This window comes from Crocodylus siamensis, chromosome 4 (genome assembly GCF_052110815.1).
Source record: "Crocodylus siamensis isolate JL-2025a chromosome 4, ASM5211081v1, whole genome shotgun sequence".
In the NCBI taxonomy this organism is placed as follows: domain Eukaryota; kingdom Metazoa; phylum Chordata; order Crocodylia; family Crocodylidae; genus Crocodylus; species Crocodylus siamensis.
In genome coordinates this window covers 107,555,452-107,575,291 of record NC_143398.1, presented here as the reverse complement: position 1 = coordinate 107,575,291, position 19,840 = coordinate 107,555,452, and the positions used below count along the sequence as shown (strand labels likewise).

At 43.9% G+C, this 19,840-nt stretch overlaps 1 protein-coding gene across 1 annotated transcript in view; it reads right to left on the bottom strand.

Moving 5' to 3' along the window:
- DGKI (diacylglycerol kinase iota) overlaps positions 1-19,840 on the bottom strand; it is a 326,628-nt gene that overhangs the window by 181,449 nt on the left and 125,339 nt on the right. Inside the window, 3 exon segments of the mRNA XM_090043316.1 lie at positions 4,541-4,597; positions 10,786-10,860; positions 14,221-14,316. Coding sequence (XP_089899442.1) covers positions 4,541-4,597; positions 10,786-10,860; positions 14,221-14,316 — 228 coding nt within the window.

Below are 19,840 nucleotides of genomic sequence, written 5' to 3'. Positions count from 1 at the left end.
AGAAAGGAAGTGGCCTGCATCTTCTGACGACTGGTCATATATTATTTTCCCCTGGAGAAAAGGGAGAGACTAGAACAGGTTGGTAGCCAAGTCACCAGGTCCACTCACGGGGCTTCAAAACTATGTGTGGTACACTGCTGTGAACTGAGAGTGAAGCTTCAGTCAAGTCCACGCTTTATATCCTTACCTTGCAACCATGAAGAAATCCACCTCCTAAATCTGATCCCACCCTCTGCAGACTCATTATCCAAAGGGTTTATCAATAAGGCTAGGAAATTATGATCAAAGTAAGTAGGGCTGGAAGGAACATCACAAGGTCCCCTCCTCAAGGCAAAATTCACTAAACCATTCCAGCCAAGGTCTGTTCAAAGTGCTCTTGAAAATTTCCAAGGATGGAGATTCCACAACTTTTCTAGGTAGCCTGATCCGAGCTTGACCACACTCTCATAGTAAGAACGCATCTCCTAGTCTCCAAACTCAATTTCTCTGCCTAAAGCTTAGAACCACTACTCCCAGTCCTGTCCCCTACTACCACAGAGAAGCTTATCTCCATCCTCTCTGTAAATACCTACCCTTCAGGTATTTGAAGACAGTTAAGAAATCACACACACACACACCCCTCAGTCTTCTCTTCTCCAGATTCAATACCCCTAGTTCTTTCAGCCTCTCCTCATAAAACTTGCTTCCCAGGCTTCTACTTATTTTGTTACTCTCCGCTGGACTTTTTCCAAACTGTCCACATTCCTCTTGAAGCGTGAGGCCCAAAACTGGACACACTACTCACTAGTGCTGAATAGAGCAGAAGAATTACTTTCCTTGATTTGTAAGTGACACTCCTGCTGATACAACCCACCACATTGTTGGACTCATTTGCAACAAGCACAGACAATCAGGTAACCCTCAGGTCTTTCTCTGCAGTACTGCACCCTACTCACTCATTCCCCAACCTGTATTTGTACATGCTATTTTTGTGGCCCAAGTGCAGGACTTTGCACTTGTCCTTTTTTAATTTCGTCTTGTTGACCACAGATCATTTGTCCAGTCAATCCAAGTCATTCTGAATCCTAGCCCTAGCCTCCAGAGTGTCTGTAACTCCATCCAACTTAGTATCATCCACAAATCCACAGAGTGTTCCCTCTAGAAACAGGAAATTCATTTGTCAAAGCAGTGTTATCTTCTAGGCCAATCTCAATTTAAATGCCTTAACATCTAAACATCACTGTGCCTAAGCATGTTCACCAACCCCTTAGGGTGCATCTACAGAGCAAATGAGACTGATTGTAGCATGAGTCGGCATTCCTCACCTTATGTTTACGCCAACTAGTAGTCCAAATGCAATAGCATGGACTGGCAAACATACGATACATCCAGAGTTTCTGATGGGTTTGTACAGTTTGCACTGAAGTCCATGTCATAGTTTTCACCAGTACTGTTGACTTTAATCTAGTTAACACAAGTAACTTGTGAGAATCATAGAATCTTAAGAAATTAGGGCTGGAAGAGACCTCAGGAGGTCATCTAGTCCACCCCCTGATCAAAGCAGGACCAGCCCCGACTAGATCATCCCAGCCAAAGCTTTTTCTAGCCAGGTCTTAAAAACTTCCAACAATGGAGATTCCATAGTCTATTCCAATGCTTTACTACCTTCCCCATGAGAAAGTATTTCCTAATATCTAATCGAAACTTTCCTTGCTGCAGTATAGCTCTTTGTTCTGTTATCAGCCACCACTGAGAACAGTCTAGCTCCATCTTCTTCAGAACCACCCTTCAGGTAACTGAAGTTTGGTATTAAATCACCCTTCAGTCTTCTCTTCTCTAAACTAAGCCCAATTCCCTCAGCCTCTCCTCAGAAGTCATATGCTCCAGTCCTCTCACCATTTCCATTGCCCTCTGGTGGATTCTCTCTCCATCTGTCCTTTCTCTAGTGGGGGGGCCCAAAACTGGACACACTGCTCCAGCTGTGGCCTCACCAGTGCCAGATGCAGGGAAATAATCACTTCCCTTGATCTGCAGGCACACTGTTTGCTCATATTCAAGGGTGACCACCAAGATCTGGGGGAACGTTTGTTCACCAGAGTGCCCCAAGGGATGACGAGGTCGAACGGTCACAAACTCCTGCAAGACCATTTCAGGCTGGACATCAGGAAGAATTTCTTTACTGTCCGAGCCCCCAAGGTCTGGAACAGTCTGCCAGTGGAGGTGGTTCAAGCACCTACATTGAACATCTTCAAGAGCAAATTGGATGCTTATCTTGCTGGGATCCTATGACCCCAGCTGACTTCCTGCCCTTTGGGCAGGGGGCTGGACTCGATGATCTCCCGAGGTCCCTTCCAGCCCTAATGTCTATGAAATCTATGAAATCAACTTATTGTCCATTGTAACCTCCATGTTCATTTTCTACAGAGCTGCTGCTTAGCCAGTCAGTCCACATAATCCAAATCATTAATGAAGACATTAAAGAATATGAGGCCCCTGAAAAATGCTACCTGAAACTACCTTTTTCTAGCCAGACAGTGAGCCATTGATGACTTGTTGAGCACAATTATCCTACCAATTATGAATCCACCTCACAGTACTTTTGTCTAGGCTGTATTTCTTTATCTTTTTAATGAGAATGTCATGGAAGACAGTGTTAAAAGTCTTGATAAAGTGAAGGTATATGACATCCACTGTTCTCTCCCATCCACAGAACCTGTCACCTTAACATAGAAAGAAATCAGATTGGTCAAGCATGCTCTTGATAAATCCATGCTGGCTCTCCTGAACACCTTCTTCTCCTCTACGTGCTTCACAACAGATTCCCTGAGGACCTGCTTTATGATTTTTCCAGAAACTGAGATCTGGCAGATTAATTGATAATTCCCCAGATATGCCTTCCTCCCTTTCTTAAAGATGGTACTATATTTGCCCTTTTCTAATCATCCAGGACATCACTGACCTCCAAGAATTTTTAAAGGGAATAGCCAGTGGCTCTGAAATTACTTCAGCCAATTTCCACAGTACCCCAGAGTGACTCCCATACAGCCCTGCTGAGCTGAAAGCATCCAGCTTCTCTAATGGTAAAAACAGACACTGGTTGTCCAGGGTTTTGACCTACATCAAAACAGGCAGGGAGGGAGTCTTTTATACATGCAGGGCCCGTTCTCCCTCTCCCCCACCGTTTCCAGCCCAGGCCCGTTCCCCCCCACCACTGTGCTCCAGGTCTAGTGCCGCTCCCCACCACTCCTGCGATCTGGGTACACCGCCACTCCCCCCACCCCCATGCTCCAGGTCCACCCAGCCCACGTTCACCTGCCTCCCCTCCCCACTCCCGTCCTTCCCTCCCACCTGTTGGCAGGGCCCAGTGGCAGCAGGGCGCTGTCATCATGCCCCACCCCCCGCCAACTTTTGTGGGGGGGGCTAGTGGTGGCAGTGGCGCATTCCCCGCCATCATCGTGGGCACGGATGGAGTCCTACATTCGGCCCCACCTCCACGTCTTGTCTGGTCAGTAGAGAATGGGCCCGCTCCCCACACCCTTGCCCCCACCACTTTGGGGCTGAGCCCAATCCCCCCCCACTTTGGGGCTGTTGTCGGGGCACTACCACTGTGCCCCTCCTTCCCCTTCCATGCTCCTCCGTGCCTCCCCATCCCTGCCAGCTCTTCTCCAGGCCCAGCAGCTCCACGTCCCCCCGCATCCAGCCCCACCCCCACTTCTCGTCCTCGGTATCACTTGAAAGGAGCGGGGCAGAGTGGCAAGGCCAGCAGTGCTGGTCTCACCTCCCCCATGCTCCAAACAGTCCTTGCTGCCCCTTCACTGTCACAACGGCACTCCATCGCACCATCTCCTGTCGAACGCTTGTAGAGCACTCTGGCTGTTTCAGTCAGCCACTCAGACTGCGAACAAAGCATTGTGGGCAGACAGACAGACTAAAGCTTTTATAATATTAGAATGTCAACAACTCTATTTGCTTTACTGCATTGGCTTATTTTCCTTGTAAAATGCATTCTTTACTTCTTATGTCATTAATATTTATGTAAGAGCATACAGTATACATAATGTGCCATATTAACATCACACCTGGCATTTTCACTTTCATTTCTTGCTGGCTTATAGTTTTCAACTCTGAAGAGTAGTGAAAGTCTTAAATACTGAGAATGCATTTGAAAAATGAGACCCAAAAGAATATGTTAAAGGAAAGAAGTAATGGAGGGAAATAGAGAAAATAGAAAACAGAAGGATTCGTTTAAAGGTAAGACATAAGGAAGGATAAAAGAATATTTAAAAAGAAAAGTAAAGGAATGGGAATTTAAAAAAAAAATATGGATGAATGCATGAGGAAAGAGGAACAAAAGGAGAAATGGATCCTGTTGATATAACTAATGCAGATGTTTGCCTAGGATTCATTTTAAATTCATTGTGAAGAACAGAATGTGTCCCAAAGGGGACTTGCCCTCTTCCAAAGGCTCCATTGAATCTAAAAGCACCATTTCATCTCCAGACATAGATGCATTAGGTGCACAAATCATTAGGAAAGCAATCATTTGTCACAATCTACTTACTTCTCTTGGAGATCTGGAGCCCCCCTCACGGAAAGTTGGTTTGCAGTGGAAATTTATCTGCCATTTAAATGAAAAACAAATGGTCACAGAGAATCCTTTTAATTGTGTGGAGGCACAAGTAGGACTCAGAACCAGCTGTAAATGTTGACAACAAACACAATGATAAAAGGAAAGAGAATGATTTCATTACAAGTAATTAGGTTCAGGCTTCTAAAATTCCTATTAAAACCAAAGAAAAAAACATCTTTGAGCCCAGCAAAATTACTTTGCCTCTGCCAACACAGCCTGTAGTCTGCCTCCCCGCATTACTAAAGTCTCCTCTTCCCTATGTTGTGGCTCTCTGTTCAGTAACTCCTCTTAACCTGTCTTCCCTTCCCTAAAGAAGACAGTGTTGCATCAGTTTAACCTTGCTTTTAGCGCTGACAAATGATTAAAAAAATTAATCTCAATTAATTGTGAGATTTAAAAAAAGTCGCAATTAATCGCCAATATAACTGCACAGTTAAAAAATAGCACTCCCGTCCACCCAACAACCCAGAGCTTCTGTGCCCTGTGGCTCCTCCCCACCACCACCAACAGCACACAGCCCCAGCCCCAGCCCCAGCCCCAACCTCAGCCCACCCCACACCCGCTCCAGACTCCCACCAGCCAGAGCAGACGAGCCGCTCGGAACCCACGCACACAGCCCTAACCCTAGCTCACCCCATGCCGGCTCCAGACTCACCTACCCATGTGGAGCTCACCCACCCCATGCTCCTCAGTGCAGGGGAAAAGTGGCCCGTCCCCCTCACCTCTGCCAAGCCCTTCTTGCTGCAGCCTCCCAGAGCCCACACCTGGGCTGCCCTGTGGTACCTCTGCACTGCCACCACAGCCCTGCTGGGCAGTGACAGTGCCAAAGAGAAGCCTCAAGGCAGCATGAGACAAGCTCCAGGTGGCTGCAGCAAGAAGAACCCAGCAGCAGCGACAGCTTTTTCCCCGCACTGAGCAACAGCTTCTGCCCAGCCACCACTGACCCTATTTTGCCCACCCCTGGTCAAAATGTGTGTGATTAACGCTCATTAAAAAAATTAATACATTAATTTGTTTTTGCGTCAATCGCACCCATTAACTGCAATTAATTGGCAGTCCTACTTGCTTTGTATTAGGGAGAAAGTAGGGCAGAGCAGCACCATAGAGACTAGCTAGTTTAGAGAGACAAGATGTTTTGGCTAACTACCTGTATCTACTCATAGGCTGCACTAAGAGGGATACCTTGGCCATCAGAGAGGTCTTAAGCTGGTGTTTTTAAAATCAGTGGGAGCTGGGCATCGATGCCTTTTGAAAGGTCCTCCATGCCTTTTGAAAATCTAGTCTTTCCTCCTCCTTAAATGAAATCTTGGATTCCACAGAAGGTATTCTCATTTCTATGAGAAGTGCTGTATCTCATCCTGAATGAGTAGGTAAGTAGTGTTTTCCACCCCTGAATTAGACCACTCTACTTTTCCTGCCTGCCTTCATCTCCTAGCCAGCAGAGCAGAACCTATAATGGGATGAGTTCTGCTCCTTGTCTCTGAGAACAGGTAAGGGTAGAAGCTGGCCAATAAGAGCCTTCAGAAAACTTAAAATGTTATTAGAAAACTAAGAAGAAAGACAGAGATAGGCAAGGAGGGAAGCAACTAGAGGCAGGGGTGCCACGGAAAGAGAAGAAACGAAAGGTTGTGAGAAAAATAGGAGGATATGGGGTGCAGAAACGGTAAAGGGATAGGAGAATGAGGAGACAGAACAAAAGGGAAAGGGTAATGCAGGAGTAAAAGAATAAAAGTATTTTCTACTTTTATTGGCCTTTAGTGTAGAATACTGAAATATACTGTTCAGCTGTCCCTCATTATGAAGGCAGCGAGGCTGCATCTAAAAATAAAGGCATCACAGTCCATCTCCATCACAAATAAACTAGCTGTGCCTTTCCTTTTTAGTGTTGTAAAATAACAGCATTAGAAACAACAGATCAGGAAACAGAGTTACTGGAAATAACTCTTATGTAAAAATAAATTAAACCCACAGTCCTATTGGCTTTCCTTTAATGCAGTTCAGCTGCAGCTTTTATTCTTTGTTTCACTATGGAATCTTGGTAGGCTGCAAAAGCCACCCAAGCCCTATTTATTTCAGCTACAATACACCCTAGGAACAGGGTCAAACACAAAGTCAATGCACCACTCATGTGCCAGGAAACAGGACTGAAGTCAAGATTAAGAGATATGTGGACCTTGTGATAGCCCTCTGCTGAGATGTGAATGTCACACGCTATCACCCAGCATTAACAATCCAAAATTTGATGCGGTCAGCTTCTAAGTGCAGTCGCCACTTGTTTGGACACCACCAGTAGGTGGAAAACTGGGGAGTCATTGTTGCTGTTGGTAAAATTACTCAGTCATCATTTTTCTTGCTTTAACTTTGGCTATAGCAACCTGAATGTGGTAAAGCTAATTTCACTGGGGCAGAGGCAGAGAGAAGGGTGGGTAGAAGAAAGGAGCCTCAAACAATTTGTAAGTGATGATTACTGGGACATTTGGCAAAACAAATCCAAATTGTGGAGGGTAAATGAAAAGTTCTTCCTAAATGACTGCCTCTGCCTTCCTTTAATGAACTAACTACTTCTGGGCAGACAGCCAGTGTAATGGGGATCATAGTCCACAGACCCATTCTTTTCCCATTCATTATAGTCAGTCCATGATTTTCCCACATGCATTCCACTGCACAAAATTATTCCTAAATTAACATATAGTCCTAAGATTGTAAGTTATCTTATAGTCAAATAAATATATATTCAGCAGATGAAGATGCATTGATAAAGGACTTCATTATAGGATCAATATTTTTATGGGATATATTGGGAGTTGTAGACAGATCTCTGGGGAACTGTAAGCAGGCTGAACGCCAACAAGTTTAAACTATTTACCAGGGCAAGAGATCTTTATATTGCCACTTGTACCTCAAAGGACTACATTCCTAAAGTTTTGAAAAAGAAAGGACAGGCTATTTGTAGCAGTAGTTCTTGTGCTCTTTTTACTAGTTACTTGTTATCAGTTGAGTTCTGTTGTTTTACTTGTGGGCTTCTGTGAGTGGCAAATACGTGGTGGGGTAGGTAACAGGGCATGTTCTGTCTCCCACTGGGAAGGGAAGCAGACAGGATAACCATGATATAGGTACAAGCCTAGAACCTGGGAAACTCAAGTTAAATTCTCTGCCACTGACATGCTACGTGACCTTAATTAAGTCACTTATGGTTTTATTACATATTACCTTTAAGATGCGTTACAGGCTCTTAAAACAGGAGTGCCCACACATTAGGGCAGGAAAATATGAGTTAGGTGCCCTCTGAGTATCTTAGATATAGTCCTCTTCCAGCAAGGGCAGAGAACTAGCTCATCTAATGCAGTTTGTTTGCAGACATGTTACACAGCTCCACAGGCCCAATACAAGTTGGAAGTAATCCTTCAACATCCCAGGAGTAACCACTCCCAGCTATTCCCAAATGAACACTTTCTTCCCCCCATGTGACAGCAAGGGCAGCTAGGGGGGACCTAAAATTAAGAATTCCACCCCCCTGCTCCCATTCCCCACCCTGCCCTCAGGGCCCTCTGTCCTCCCCTGAACCTTGCAACTCACCTTCACCCCCTTTGTTCCCTAGCTCCCCACTCAGCTGTGGCTGCTGGCAGTATCCTGGGGCAGCAGGCAAAGGAAAAGACCCCTACCTACCCACCCACCCACCAATGCCACTGCTGATCTCCAGGTGGAGCCCAACACAGAGAGCAGGAACAGCAGTGGGCAGGCAAGTGGGTTCCCCTTCCTCACCTATTCCACCAGGACAGTGCTGGCAGCCAAATGTCAATGGGGAGCTGTGGGAGAGGGTAGGCAGGGTCTGACCTGGGGAGGCAGAGAACAGTTGATGAGATCCTGGCCAGCAGGGGGTGGTGGGCCCAATCTGGACCAGTGGCAGGCCTGAACCAACGTAGAAGATAGGTAATGCAGACCTGATCCAGGCCAGCAGGGGGCAACAGGGATCCAGTCTGGGGAGGCAGGGGGCTGGCAGGCCTGATGTAGGCCCAGTGCAAACTACTGGGGGCTGATGGGGTCCCAATCGGAGCTGCAAGCTCATTCCTGTGACTACGCTGCCCCAGAGATCAGGTGACCCATGCAGGCAGAGTCAACTTGGCAGTTCTCCCCCCTGCTTCTGTTTGCCAGACCTCTAAGGGCAGGTCAGATCAGTGCACATTACAGTGGGTATTAACCCTTATGCTAAGTACAGATAATCCAAAAGCCTGAGGCTGAAATGATTCAATCTTCACAGGTTAATCTAAACTGTGTAGACTGAACCAAGAAGCAAGTGAACAGACATTCACTTTTGATTCCAAAAATGCAGCCACATGCTTGTGGTGGCTCAGGCCAGAAGCTGGGGAGTGCTAGAGCTCACCTCCAGCCTTTCAACCACTGCAGATGGGAAGGGAGGGAAGCTGGGACAGCAGCCCTCTGAGGGTTTTCTGCCATCCCTATACGAGGTGAGGTGGGGGGAGGGGGCATGGCCAGGCCCTGGCCAGCCAGCTGAGTATGGAGGGTGGGGGGGAGCAGCCCCTTGCAGGCTTTTCCCTTACTCCCTGCTCAAGCAGAGGTGGGGGATGTGGGCAGGCCCCTGTCCCGGCCAGCACTCAGAGGGGGGAGGTGGGTTTAAACCCCTCCCTTGCCCGCACAGTTCCCCAACTGGGGTCTGCCTGGCAGAGGCAGAGTAGCCCCTGACAGGCTTTTCCCTACTCTATGCTTGAGCAGAGAGAGGCATGCATGGCCAGACCTCAGGTGGGAGAAAGATGTTTAAACCCCCTCCCCTGCCCACATGAGACCCCAGCAGGGTCTTTCTGGGATCCCATGTGGGCAGAGAAATAGGTTTAAAACCCCCTTATCTCCCTTCCCCCTCAGCATGCCAGCCTGGCCCAGGGTCTGGCCATGCCCCCGGCTCTCTACATGAACAGAGAAAAGCCTGTCAAGGGTTGCTTCACCCCCACCAGACAGACCCTGACTGGGGTCCAGTGTGGGTGGGGAGGGAGGTTTAAACCTCCCTCCCCACCTCTGCCTCAGTGAGCTGACCAGGGCCAGTGCCTGGCTACACCCCCACCCTCTGCTTGATCAGGGAGCAGGGAAAAGCCTGCAAGGGGCTGCTTCCCCCCCCCCCCCCACCAGGCAGATCCCTCCTGGGGTCCAGAGCCAGGTTCTCTCCACCCCTGCCCCAACCTGCTTCCCAGCCAGCCAGAGCAGTGATAGTACTCCAGCTTGGGAGCAGAGGGGTAGGGCCAACCCTGCTCCACTGGAGCAGACAGCACAACCCAGGGCTGCAAAGCATCATGGGATGCTGGGGGACTGTGAGTTAACTTGAACCGGTAAGGGATTTGGAACAGAAGTTCCATAAACCAGTTTGGCCTAAATCAGTTCAGTCTGACACTACATCCAACCAGGTTTACCTTAAACCAGTTTCAGCCATTTTGAAAGTAGTTTAAGCGCATGGAACTTCTGTTGTATTACAGATTTGAACCAGTTTCTGATCACTTAAACCTGTTTATGTGTAACGTCTATCCCTAGCCTTAATGTGCAACTGCTCACAGCACATACTAACTCTAATGCCAACTAACATTCCTTAAAGTTAACACATGCTAATTGTAATGTATAACTACCCCTTAGTGTTTCTCTTTGGTGCCCATGCCTGTCATATGATCTATCAAATGACTTGCAAGCTGCATTTCCTCTAACACTTTGCAGTGTTGGGGTTTTGGGGGGTTTTTAAAGGCTTCTGAAGAAAGTATTCAGAACTCGTGGTAGAGGTGATATCTTTTATTAAACCAACTAAATAGTTGCAAAAAACATCTTTATTTGCAAGCCTTCGGGCTCATGCACCCTTCCTCAGGCCATGGAGAATGCACAGATTGTAATATTTCTCCCAGGTAGAAATGAAACTTCATGTTGCACAGGAGACTAGAAAGATGTTATAGGTTTCCCTGGGTGGAAATGTTCATGTTGTGCAAATTAGGCTCAAATAAAAGTTGGAGCAGTCTGAAGAAAAGCATTTTAAAAATTCCAATCAATTCCATCTATCGTCTGAGGAAATCATACTAATATATTCAAAACACCAGGAATTTGGGTTCAAAGGGTTTTCAGGCAAAAGCTTGGTAATGGATTAATTTTGGAGTCTGTGCTCAATATACCAGTAGGTGGCACTTTCTTACCTTTTCTAACTGTTCCATGCATGCATTGTGGACCACAATCTTACAGGCAGCACACTTCCTTCGGAGAGCCGATTTCTGCAACAGGAAAGAAAAGCATGAGTGTGTACAGGTAGGTGTTATTCACAGGAGGTACAATATTAATCACAGGCTGGGCAAATTACTCTTTCCTCTTTCATATACAATGGGTTTTCTGGTATTTCCTGATAATCTGATTGATCTGTATATTGAAAAATGACTTGATGTTGAATGGTAAACAGGAAATGGTAGTAATACAGAGGGGGACACATTGCTCTGGCCTGTGGACTAGAAAAAGAGAACTAAGGCTATTTCTAGGCAGTAAATCAAATTATTGGTGACATTTTGATCATAGGCCTTTCTCAACAGGGACACCCTGTAAAGTGCAACCATAGTGAAGGAAGAGGGAAGCAGACAGAAAAAACCAAATGATTCAAGTCAAACAAGGAAGAGAACTTCCCACCTTCTCATCACACACAATGCTGAATTTGATAAGCTTGACCAATGCCCTGGGGTATGGAAAAAAATCTTATGAAATTTTCAAGAAAATAACCTTTTTACCAAATGTTTTTAAATCAACCAAACAGGACTTTATAGTGGGGGGCAAAATTTTCTATTAAATTCTATAGCCTGGTTTTCTTGTATAAAGCCTTTCAGAATAATTTGTCATGTATCCTATATATCATAGTGCAATAAAAGTCAACAGAATGTGCCCTTTTACCACAACATGTTTTTTTCTTCTTCTCACCCATATTTTATCTAACAAGTTGCACACGCGTCATTTTAACAAAAGCTTTGCTTACAGACTGACTCAATATGTAAAATTATTGCAAACATACAGTAAGTTAAGGCTGAATTGGCTCAGATTTTCACATTAATTTTAATTAAAGTTGTTCAGGTCTCTAATTAAAGTTTCCTCTATACTTTTCCCCAGGTCCAGATGGTAAAGAGACCACTGCTATATGCTAGCACAATGCTGATAAACTTAACACTTTGGTCAACTCCCACAGTTCTATTGAAAAATCTTTCTATTTCTGGTGTTGTTCTTAAATCCCTTGTTGACAGATTCATAATATTGTATAAGCACTTCAGCTTTCACTTTTTTAATAAAAAAATAAATGTCCAGCCTTCCTGTTTGCTATAAAAAGTTTGGGCATATAAAGCAAATATACCCAAAAGACAAACTAAAACAAACTCCCCCAAAAATAAATCTCCACACACTTGCTTTTGCTGTTGTTTTTTAATCTCACAAGCCAGGATTTTGACTTCATGACTGGAGGAGGTTGGAATACCAATTCCAATCAATAGTATTGAAGGACTATTGGCTACATCATTCTTCCAGTCTTTCCCATCTCTTCCAACTTATACAAAGTATCAGCTCCCTATTTCAAAAAGGGTGACTTCATATCTAGCTATGACCTAACTTCTATGAAAATTTCTATACTGCTTTTCCAAGAATGCAAGTATAACTTAATTATTTCTTGCCACTTTTCCATTAAAAATACCTGATTGAAGAACATTTAATATGTATAAGGAGACTAGTTCCACCACAGAAAGAAAAGCAGTCTGTGTTTAATTGATCAATTTAATCCAAGAGAGTCAAAAAGGTGGCCCATAGGCTAGAACCAGCTTGCAGAGCACCATCATCTAGCACTTGGTGCTGCCTATGGGTCTCAAGTTGACCTACATGCCACCTGAGGCACACACCAGACCAGCCCTGAGTGCAGGACCCAGCACACAAGCCGCACACAGCACCCTGGTTTGACACCCTTGATTTATGCAAAACATGATTAGAAGTAACAGATTCTAAACTCCATTTACAATTCTTTTTGCCTATACCTGAAACTTGCACACATTACCCTATGTTATACTAGCAGATACTCCTCCCCTTCTCTTCCAGAGGGAGCTAATACACTAAACCTTAAAACAGAAAAGAATCTCAGCCAGGTCGAGAAAAGGCCAGGCAATTAAGAACTGAGAAGTATTTTAAATACAAATCCACATCTCTGGGCCTGTTGGCTGCATCCAGATATAACATCCACAAAGATTTCATAAAAGAAACTGAAGTCAGTGGATCAATATCACTCCTTTGAGTCCAGCTGTATGTCAGGTCAATCCCTTTGATTTCAGTGGAGATACCCAGGGATGGATCCAGATGGGGTGCAGTCACATCCCACTTTCCACAATGTAGTTTGGCAGCTACAATTTCCCATAGACCCAGAAGCCTGGATTCCCTGTGTACTCTGGATCATGGGAGCAGCAACCAGGGACTTTAAGTCCTAGGAACAGCAAGGAATCCCACTATCTCAGCACCCCCTCCCTTTCCATCTCTGTTCAGTAGCACTTTCCCTCTCTCCTCTCTACTTAGGCCTCTGGTTGCAGGAAGGAGAGATCTGCCTGCTGCTGTCTCTGTCCCAGACTGACCAGAGAGCAGGGGAATCCCAGAGACACTCCTGCTCTGCTCCAGCCAGGGCTTCAGAGAGCAGCTGTGTAGGAAGCCCCACCTAAAGAGCCAGGGCTGCAGGGAACAGCTACATGGACAGCCGGGCTCTACTAGGGACAGCAGCAGCAGGGGCAGCAGGTGGGTTCCCTCTCCCTGATGGTCCCCCCAGGTGTTCCCTGACAGTTTGGAAGCAGCCAAGAGAATCAACTTGCCACCACCACTGTCCCTGGATCCCTGGCTGAAGCAGGACAGGCAAGGCTGGGACAGGTGCCTCTGAGTGGTCCTCCCCTTCCTGCGCCCAGAGGGATAAGTAGAGAGGAAGAGGGGGGAATGGGAGGGCAGGGGAGGAGGTGTTACTAAGTAGGCTGGAAAGGGAAGGGTTACCAACAGCAGTGGGGATTCTTTCCAGCTTCAGGGACTTAAATAAAGATGCAGGCTGCTGCTCCTATGGTGGGGTCTCCATGCCCTAGTGCAGAGGGAGAAGAAGCTGGGAATTGGGGTGCAGCCTACCCTGCACTGCTGGTTACTGCTTCTGCACTGCCCTTTCAAAATCTTGGATCTGCCTATGGAGATACCCCATTGTAAAAGTGGGGTCACACAACTGACTTACAACATGCAGCAGATTTATAAAGCCCTATGCTATCTCTGACAGCTAAAACTTTAAAGAGCTTTTACTGACTCTTTGTGAAGGCCACTTCTATTGTAATTAGTGGGAGTTTGTTTGAATAAAGACCCAGTAAATAATCACAGGTCTGGCCTAAGTTTTGTATACTATTAGTGAATTTATTTGACCAAAAAAGAAAAAAAACAGGGAGAAGGGATAAATTAGGGCTGTATAAACAGCTGATTTTCTATTTTATTTTGGTTCAGCCCACAACTCAGATCTGAGCCTTATTTTGGGAGGGATGGAGGAAGGTGGAAAAAGAGACGTGCGTAGGGGGGTCTGCCATATAGAAATCTGATACTGTATCACTCACCGCGAATTTGACTTGGCAGCTGTCCTCCCCCAGGTAACACAGGTCCCCAGAAACATTGGTCTCCAGCCACAGATGTTCTCCATTCACTGCGTTTTCCTAAGAAGAAACGTTAAATTGGTCTGTGGAGCAGTTTATGCACCTGTCAGATTGTTCCACTGCAGAAAACTATCACGCAACAGTGTGTCATGACTGGCTTCCTGTTAATAAGAAAACCAAGATCAGGACTGTTTTGACTGAGCAGTACAGAAGACTCCACATCGAACATCTTCCCACAGTAGTTTAGATCATACAATCAATTCCTCTCTTTCATGAGTATGAAATTTACAAACAATATTTAAAATAAAATAATCAAAAGACAAGATCACTAAACTCTTAGCTGATGTAAGTGTAGGGAGATGAGACTCTGAGGGACAGAAAGGCCTAGATAGGTAGAAATAATTAAACAAGCTTGCCCAAAAATGCTTTTGACATAAGCCGCAAAAGCAACAAATGGGCAAAAGGAATCAGGACCTTCATTGCCCCTAAAAACTAAGCTGGTATATTCATGGTTAACTGGGTGATTCAGAGAGAACACATCTGAATCATCCAAAACACTTTGGGAAGCATGTGGGCTCCCCTTGAAAATCCGTATGTACTGATAAAGCTTGACCCTTGTTACTGACAAAATCTCAGCCCCAGAAGATGTGGTTTCAGATTGATTACAGTTTCCATCCTACTGTAAGGTTGGCTTAATAGCAAGAATCATAAAATTACCATACCATATTTAAGCAAAGCGAATAAATAGAAATCTTGCTCAGCCCAAATTAGAGCATGATGGAAAATGCATCGACAGTCTCTGACATTCGGTTCCCACATTGCAAAGTCACAAATGATGATGATTTCCAACCAGATGGCTTTTGACAGCAGGATGCTTAGAAATAGCCATTTTGGTTAAAATCATTTATTTTAAATACCCTTGACAGTTTTAATGTGATGAAATACGGGGTTTTTTCTCTCACCGTGAAGATTTTTCAGGTACAGCTTTTTTAAAAGAGAAATGTAGCAGACAGGGTTTTTTTTATTTCTCCAATACAAATGCATTCACAATAACTAGATCAATATTAATTTGCATTTAAAGAATGTAAGCATCTATCAGTAGTGTGGGGTTGATTTACAGTAAGACAGTAGGTCAAAATCCTGAAAGGAAAGTGCAAGAAAAGGGTAGTATTTTATGGTGATAGGTCCACATGTCCATATTTAGCTGCATAACTATAAACTAAACAGCTTACAAAAGTCAGAAAACTTTTGGATAACATTACATCCAATATCATCCCTAACAGAGCACTGAAATGCGAGTCAAGAAATTTAGATTCTATTTCACTGTCACAACATGCTTTATGACTTTGGATAAGTAATTTCACTTTTCTAAGCCTCTCTTTCCTTTTCTACCTTTTTTCTACTTTATCCATGTAAAATATGAACTTATTAGAGCAGGAACTGTCTTGATCTATATCAAGGGTTGTCAAACCCTGGCACGTGTGCCAGAGCATAGTAAGCAAAGGCATTTTCCTTGGTACATGCAACTCAGGGTGGATGGCAGGGAAGGGGTTGGGGTTACACTGCTACAACATGGATCAAGCCCCTCGCAGCTTCCCCACCATCTGCCGGGAGGAACACGTGCACCCATGGCCAGCAACAAGCTGGGCTAGAGCTCTGCAGACATCAGTGTAGTAACTTATGGCCTCCTCACCACCTCCTAGAATCAGCCGGGCTTCTGGTATTCTAATGAAGGTGATTATCTCTCCATCCTGCAATGCCTGAAATTCAATTCCCTGCCCAGTTTATGGGGAACTAAATGAAACAATGAGACAACAGAACAAGTGATATTTCCACACTGGATAAGTAGAAATTTGTCAAAAACAGTATTCTAATAAGACACTTTCTTTGCTAAAGTAACTAATGGCAAACAACAAATCATGGTTCATATGATGACCTAGATTATAAATCTAAATCATGTAGATTATAAAAGCATGTGCTTTGGGAGAATAAGTTTAGCAAGCCAGGCAAGAAAGCACACAGCTCCTGGGACATCATTTTTAATCAGGAATCAGAAGTCCATAAAAAGAAGCAAAATAGATTAAAACCTTTTTTCATTCGCATTGTTTCCCCATGACTTTCTATTCAAGGTTTCTAAAGAGAAAGTGGCCTATTTCCATAACCCAGTTAAGACCAATTGAGATTTTGTTCTTTGTTGTTCCTGAATGGGTCAGAGATTCATACGGCCTGAATTTATAATAGAAGTATAAATTTAAAAACTGGACTTTTTTGCATTTTATAGATCATATTATACCAAAATACAAATTGGGTGGTCATAATGACACTTTCTGACATTAAAATTTGGTTCCCTTGTGTCTTGTGGGGTCATTTAAATCTTAGCAAAATAGATATATCATGTTACCATTCTGACCTGGAAGCATTTATACCCACTCTGGTACTCACTTTCCACTGGGGTAACTGACTTCACAACAGAGTTGGTCAAAGCTCTTGAAGTTCTACCAAATATTTCAACATTCCACATTTTCCTTTAATCCTGAATCAGAACAAAATGTTGAAATTTCCTGTGAAACAAAATTTCCAAAAATAACTGAAACTTGATTGAAACTGTCTTATTGAACCATTGTCTTTCAATAAAGTCAAAAAGTATCATGTTGACTTTTATACTATACAACACAACATAAACTGTAGTAAAATATAATACAAAAGTCGGCAGGGTAAAGTGAACAAAAGTGCTTTGACTTTATTCAAACAAAATGTTTCAATCCCATCTTTTCATAAATTTGGACAAGAACTGTTCCTGGAACACGTTCTGATTTCAACAGATCAGCATCCCTGCCTAAAAATTTGCAGCTGGGCCTTTTCCATAAGATTCAGGACAATGAAAACAAAATCAGACCCATAGATTTTAAAATTAAAACGTACAAATATGTTTATCTATCCCAACCTTCTGCATAACATAGACCACAAAGGACAGCAGAGTCCAAATTACTATATTTCTACACACAGATATTTTTATCCTGAAGATTGATTCAAGCAGACTCTTAATTAATAATTTGTCTTGTTTGAGTTGTTTTGTATTCACTGATTTTGGCTGGCTTGGTTCACATAAGAACAAAATAAATGCCATAGTGGGTCAGACCACATGTAACCCAGTATCTGGTCTCTCACAGTGGTACAGAGTGCATGCTAATGGAAAGAGTTTGTAAGCTGGCCATATCCATGTCAATCTGTCCTGTCCCTCTTCCCCAACAACGTCCAACATTCAAAGTTTAGCATACATATCTTCACTCTGAATGGATAACACATGGGAATAAGGCAGGAATAAATTCTATTTACAATTTGGGAAAAGGCAAAAACCTCCTGCTTAACATTTTGTTGCTTGGTGTTTACGCGTCATTGTGCAAAGAAAGCTGGAGCTCTGCTTTGTCCATAGTAGGTATATGGAATTTGTATCTGTATGGATCTTTTTTACTTATCCTGTAAATGGAGAGAAAATCCCCGCCCTTCCCCACAGTGTAGCAGAGGTAGCTACTATTGTTGTAACAGATACCTGCTGCTCCAGTTCCTCAGGTGAGGAGGACCTTCCACTTGTTTGTTCTTGTTTTGTACTACCTTCATAGAAAGCAAGGTTCTTTTTAGCATGCAGATTGTTTTTTGCATATGGGAAAACACATATGCATGCTGTGCTCCAAGCTGAAGGCAAACAGATTCATAGAGCAGAGTTTATGGGCAATATCATAATTATATGCATTTGGCCATAACCACTGTTCACATTTTTCAGCTTGCTAAATTTGGTTTGTGCCTTAAGAAGTACCCCAAAATGCTGAAGGAAACAAAGCAGGCTTACTGTTTTCCTAAAGTCCTTTGGCTACTTCCACAAGCTGCAGCCAGAATGGTTTCAAAGGCAATGCAAACTAGCCTGTGTTATTTAATCTGTGGCATCAAGGAGCCGTGGATATTCAGCCAATCAGATCATCCACCTGGCTGAACATTCAGTTCAAAGTGAGATATAACATGGCCTGTAACCATGAGAATGAAACTTTCCCATCGGGGTGTGAACTTTCATAGTATTATAAAAGGATTTCTAAATAAGTCATTTAAAGGGGGGGGGGAATGTTCAAATATATGAGGTAGATAAATTAAGCCAATTATCAAATCAGCCCTATCATGACATCATGAAATAAACATACAGAAATTATTTGTGCACATCTCAATTTATAATTCTAGATTAAATTAAATCCATTTTTTAAAATCTATTTTTTTTTCCATTTTTCCTTTTTTATAGTGTCAATACCTGGCAGAGATAAAGTTGTTTGGGTGCACTGGCTGCTCCTTTTCATCTTGCCATAGTTAACTCTTACCTTTGGCTTCTTCTAGTTGAGGGGCAGTTACAAAGCCCCTGCAATACTGTTACCCTTAAACTGCTGATATGTATTCTCAGCCTTATCTCCATTTCCGCAGTTTTTGTTTGGGAATTTACATTAGAAAACAAACAAAAACCATTTACAAACGTCACATGTGATTAAAAAAGAAACCCAAAGCTGCGTTACCATATTAAATATTTAATAATTTGAAGATACGTTGTATCCACCTTAAACAATTATTTTAATTTTAACTTTCAGGGCCAGATCCATCAAGATGCTGTGGCTGCTTCCCTTCACTACAGAGCTATTCAACACAGCCACAGCTGGGAAGGTTGAATTTCCCTGTCCTTTGTCACACATATCAGTCTGCATACACATATACAATCATAAAATAATAGAAAATGAGGGCTGCAAGGGACCTCAGGAGGTCATGTAGTCCAACCCCCTGCTCAAAGCAGGACCAGCCCCAACTAAATCATCCCAGTCAAGTCTTTGTCTAGCCGGGTCTTAAAAGCCTCCAAGGATGGAGATTCCACCACCTGTCCAAGTAACCTGTTCCAGTGCTTTTATTACCCTCCTCATGGGAAAGTTTTTCCTAATATCTAAACTAAACTTCCCTCACTGTAACTTCCTTGTTTTGTCATTTGCCACCACTGAGAACAGTCTAGCTCCATCCTCTTTGGAACCCCCTTCAGATAGATGAAGACGGCTATTAACCGCCCCCACCCTCCAGCCTTCTCTTCTTCACACTAAAGTCCAGTTCCATCAGCTTCTCCTAGTAAGTCATGTGCCCCAACCCCCTAACCATTTTCAATGCTCTCTCTCAGACTCTCTCCAATTTGTCTACCTCCTTTCTGTAGTGAGGAGCCCAAAACTGGACACACTATTCCAGAGGTGGGCTCACCAGTGCCTAATACAGGGAAATATCTCTTCCTTCGATAGGTTGGCAACCCTCCTACTAATGCAGACCAGTACGCCATAGGTTTTCTTTGCAACAATGGCACACTGTTGGCTTATATCCAGTTTAAACTGGAACCCCCATGTCCTTTTCTGCACAGCTGCTGCTTTACCAGTCAGTCCCCAGCCTATTCTGGTGCACGGGATTATTTCATCTTTAAGTGCAGGACTTTGCACTTGTCCTTACTGGATCTCATGAAATTACTTTTGATCCAACCCTCCAATTTGTTGAGGTCTCTCTGAATCCTAGCTATATCTTCCTG